Here is a 4785-nt window from a genome sequence, read left to right as displayed (position 1 = left end):
GAGATGGGATGATGGATACAGAGGTAGATGGGATCGAGAGCCCCGTAGCCTCCACCTATATACACGGTGGTGGTTAGGGTTTTATAGGAGGCATATCCAATCTTGGCCATCACCGTGTTGACTTGGGTGCCAAGAAAACCTTTAAATGCCTATCCATCCCTCCGAGCTCCCTCCTGTCACTAACTCCTTGGCAGGCCCTCCGGACCTCGTGGTAGCTATGCTGTCGAGCTCCCTATGGAGCACCCTGGTGTATTACACCCTCAGTTTTTGAGGGGAGTCCAAAGCTGAGAAGGTCCACAACGCCATCCATGTTTGTTCTTGTTACTTCTTCCCACCTCTCTAGCAAGTACCTCCATGGAATGACTTGCACATTGAGGTGCACCATGATACGTCTCCGTCGTATCTATAATTTTTGATTGTTTCATTCCATTACTCTACAACTTTCATATACTTTTGGCAATATTTTATATTATTTTTAGGACTAATATATTAATCCAGTGCCCAATGCCTGTTTGTTATATGTTTTTTTGTTTTGCAGAATATCCATATCAAACGAAGTCCAAGCATAATAAAAATTTGCCGAGATTTATTTTGGAATATATATGATTTTTGGGAAAAGAATCAATGCAAGATGATGCTCGAGGGGGCCACAAGCCCATGGGGCATGCCCCCCTACCTAGGGCGTGCCTGGCAGGCTTGTGGGCCCTCTATAAGGTGGTTGGTGCCCTTCTTTTGCCGCAAGAAAGATAATATCTGGAAGAAAATTGTGTTAACATTTCAGCCCCATCGGAGTTAAGGATCTCCGGGAATTTAAGAAATGGCGAAGGGCCAGAAAACACGAACGAAAAAACAGAAGAGAGCGGAGAGAGAGAGATCCAATCTCGGGGGGAGGGGGGCTCCTGCCATCTGGGAGCCATGGAGGCCAAGGACCAGAGGGGGAATCCTCCTCCCATCTAGGGGGGAGGGCAAAGAAGAAGAAGAAGAAGTAGGGGGGCTCTCTCCCCTCTCTCCTAGCGGCACCGGAACACCGCCGGGGCAATCATCGTGTTCGCGTGACAGCGATCTACTGCAACAACCCCGTCATCTTCATCAACACCTCCATCACCTTCCCTCATCTATATTTAGCGGTTCACTCTCCCGCAACCCGCGGTACCCGTATTTTAACATGGTGCTTTATGCTTCATATTATTATCTATTGACGTGTTGCCATCCTATGATGTTTGAGTAGATTTTTGTTGTCCATTGAGGTAATTGGTGAATTGCTATGATTGGTTTAATTTGCTTGCGGTTATGTTGCTGTCCTTTGGTGCTCATCATATGAACGCGCGTGTGGATCAGACCTTAGGGTTAGTTGTATGTTGATAGGACTATGCATTGGAGGGCAAGACTGAAGGGGGACCAATATATCTTAATGCTATGGTTGGGTTTTGCCTTAATGAACTTTAGTAGTTGCGGATGCTTGCTAATTGTTCCAATCATAAGTGCATAGAATTCCAAGTAAGGGATGACATGCTAGCGGTGGCCTCTCCCACATAAAAACTTGCTATCAGTCTAGTAACTTAGCCAATTGCTTTAGGGACAATTCCGCAAATCCTACCACCACTTTTCCACACTCGCTATACTAACCTAATTGTACTTTTAGTAAAACAACACCTAACTTTTATTTTCATGTTCTTTATTATCTTGTAAACCTATCCCTTTACACTACAAAGTACTACTAATTTTTTTTCTTGTTCTACGTAAACCAAATGTTAAGTGTGTGTAGAGTTGTATCGGTGGTCGATAGAACTTGGAGGGAATATAAATTCTACCTTTGGCTCCTCCTTGGGTTTGACACTCTTATTTATCGAAAAAACTACAATTGATCTCCTATACTTGTGGGTTATCACACCAATGCCCGGAGTGGATTCATATGTACGATGTTCTATCACAACATGCACCCGATAGAGTTCGGGGTTCTCATAGTAGCTTGAGTATAGTTCAAACACAATGCCCTCTCAGGGGTGGCCCGAGACCCGATTGATGATGAAACTGGTTGACACAATCACCTGGTTTTGAAACTTGCCAAAAAATATTGAGGATGTAGAAGCCATTATCCTGGCGCTCAATGTCATACCTACATTTTCTTAAAATGAAATGTAGCATCATAAATCTTTTAGTACATGAGACTTTTTGCATCAAACAATTAATGTGCTCTAGTTTTCCTAGAATCATTATGGTTTTGTATAGGCGATGTGCATCAAGGTATGCCAAAACTGGGAGGTAGCACTTCATGCATGGTTGGATCGTTTGATGCAATACTAAGAGGAAAAAAATCATTTTGCTCGAGCAAAAGCATGCTTGACAAAATATGTTGACATAAAGAGTAGGTACAACCTAAAAGTTGCAACCAACTGATAAAACAAATAGAGCATGGGGGATATCCATAATAAAAATTTAAAAGAGTAAAATAAAATTATCTTTGCTCAAAGAGCAAGATTGAGACCAAATGTCTCATCTTATTGACGATGCCATCCATGCATCTTATTGGCCATGCCAAAACTAAAATTAAAGAGATGAGGACCATGTAGCTAGTCATGCGCTACATGTAGAGTTCATCTACCAGCTTACATATTCATGTGGCCACGAGAGAAGACATCGTTGTTGCCGTCATAGCCACAAGTATTGTCACCATCGTAGATCACGGTGGTAGGGGCCCTTTCGAACCTCATAGTGTTAAGACAACCCTCCTGTTGCTGTGGTGGTGCCTGATACATAATTGGAGGCCCCATGCCCCTGCCATTGGTGACGTATGGTACCTGGGCTTGGTCGACTGGTGGCTGCCCACTCATTTTTGTGGTGCATTCACTCAGGCTCTTGAGGATAGAGTCCACCTTCGAGCCCAGGGCTGTGAGCTCCTCGATGTTGTCTGGGAAGTGGCCACTTTTTAAGGCCTTATACAGGAGAATCTTGGTGTGCTGGTCCTGCTCCTCGCGTCTAGCCTTCTGGACCTGCTCTTGGAGCTGTACGATACGCTCACGGAGGATGCTCTCTTGGTCCATCGTCTTCTTTAGCCGTGCCGCCTCTTGCATGCTCTTGAACTGATTCAGGATAGCCACTGCCTCGCCATGGGATGGGAACACCTCTGGCACCGCCATGCCCTCGCCATACACGACCACACATGCCTTAGCATCGGGCATGGCGGCCACCTCGCCTGCCTTCTTCATCAGGATCTTAGTGTGCTTCTTCAAGGCATTGCGCCGCGCCGAGTTATTGCGGATGTACCGAAGGGCCACCTTCTTGCGAGCCATTGTCAAGTGAGGGAAAAATCTGCAAATGAAGGAAAATTGCTTGTTTGGGTGAGTTGAAAACGAAGGTATGTGGCGTGGATTTATAGTGGAGGATCTACGAGGATGAGGACGCTATAACCATGCCAATGGAGGATCTGATAGATCTGGAGGCTGATCTTAATTGTGGCCAGCTGTAAATTTGGTGTCCATTTAAAATTTTAGATTTACTTCCTAAAACCGTAGATTTCGTCAATAAATACGAAATTTCTTGTAGATCGAAGGAGAACATATATGGAAGGTTTCTACATGCATCTTTACTAGTAGGACATTCCTATTTTAGCAAGATATTGCCAATTTTTTAATTTAATGTTATCCTAATTGAATGTTTATTGAATATATAGATAATCACATCGAGTGTCCATTCCTTTTTGAAAATGTTAAGGAAATATCCATGAAGTATCACTCCTACTAGATGACCTGTTGCGCCATTGGCGCACAGACAAACTGCAGCCCGGAACTTAAGCTAACTATTTGAACGACATTTTTCCTTGACCGTCTGCAAATGATTATGTTTGTATCGCATATGTATTTGCCTTGATAATGATGTTGAAAAAATAGCCTAGAGGCAATAATAATTGTATTATTTATTTCCAAGTTTATGACAAATGTTTACGTTCCGTGCTATAACTACTATGGCTCTCGAGTCTACAATAACTAAGAGGCTAAGAGGAAAACTCATATGAACGTGTAAAAATATAAACGTTAAAATAGATTCCTTGTCTTGCCTCTAGGACTAGTTCAAGTGTTGCATGATGGTTCTATTTTTCTAAACGATCGTGCCAGCAATATTGAGGGCACGATGTTAGAAGAACACTTGTGTTGAATTGACCCAAGTTGGATTTTGTACTAGGAGATGATTTTGTCATAAGTCTATAGTCATAACATGGGAAGTTAATGTATCCATAATTCCTTAGACCATGAGAGTATCGAGTCACTCCATACTGGTCGATGCACTTTTCGGTTGTTCTAACGTCAACTGTAATAGGGTGATCATAACAACAACTTATAGGTTTATGAAAAACCTATGATGATGGACTAGATATATCTCTAGGTGTAATAGGCGATTTGCTCCTACAATGAGGAGAGATAGTCTTAGGGCCCTCTAGGTGTGACAGTATCCATCATTGTCTGGCTAGACACAACATGATTTGTTCACGTGGATGCCAAAATACGAGAATGAGAAAAAAGAACAAAACCGGTAACACAAAGACTGGTATAGTAAGCATGTGTTTGACTCACAGGGATACCAATATATCTCACCACAGGATTTTTTAAAGCATGGCGACCTCTGTCTCTATAAATACTCTAAAATCCCAACACCCTACGGGAGTCGAGAGAAAACAATTTCCGCCACCGCAAGTTCCAGAACCATGAGATCTAATCTAGAGGCCTTTTCGGCACTCTGTCGGATGGGTCAACGATCACTGAGTAGTTCTCCATCATCCTTGTTTCCCTC

The 4785-nt window shown here is 43.0% G+C and overlaps 1 protein-coding gene across 1 annotated transcript; it reads right to left on the bottom strand.

Moving 5' to 3' along the window:
* Positions 1-2606: 2606 nt before the first annotated feature.
* LOC119314951 (agamous-like MADS-box protein AGL80) lies at positions 2607-3290 on the bottom strand. Its single transcript, XM_037589633.1, has one exon. It carries the CDS (start codon positions 3288-3290, stop codon positions 2607-2609), a length of 684 nt encoding a protein of 227 aa, XP_037445530.1.
* Positions 3291-4785: the final 1495 nt, after the last annotated feature.

Source organism: Triticum dicoccoides, chromosome 6A (genome assembly GCF_002162155.2).
Source record: "Triticum dicoccoides isolate Atlit2015 ecotype Zavitan chromosome 6A, WEW_v2.0, whole genome shotgun sequence".
Classification (NCBI taxonomy): Eukaryota; Viridiplantae; Streptophyta; class Magnoliopsida; order Poales; family Poaceae; genus Triticum; species Triticum dicoccoides.
This window is presented reverse-complemented; position numbering and strand designations above follow the sequence as displayed.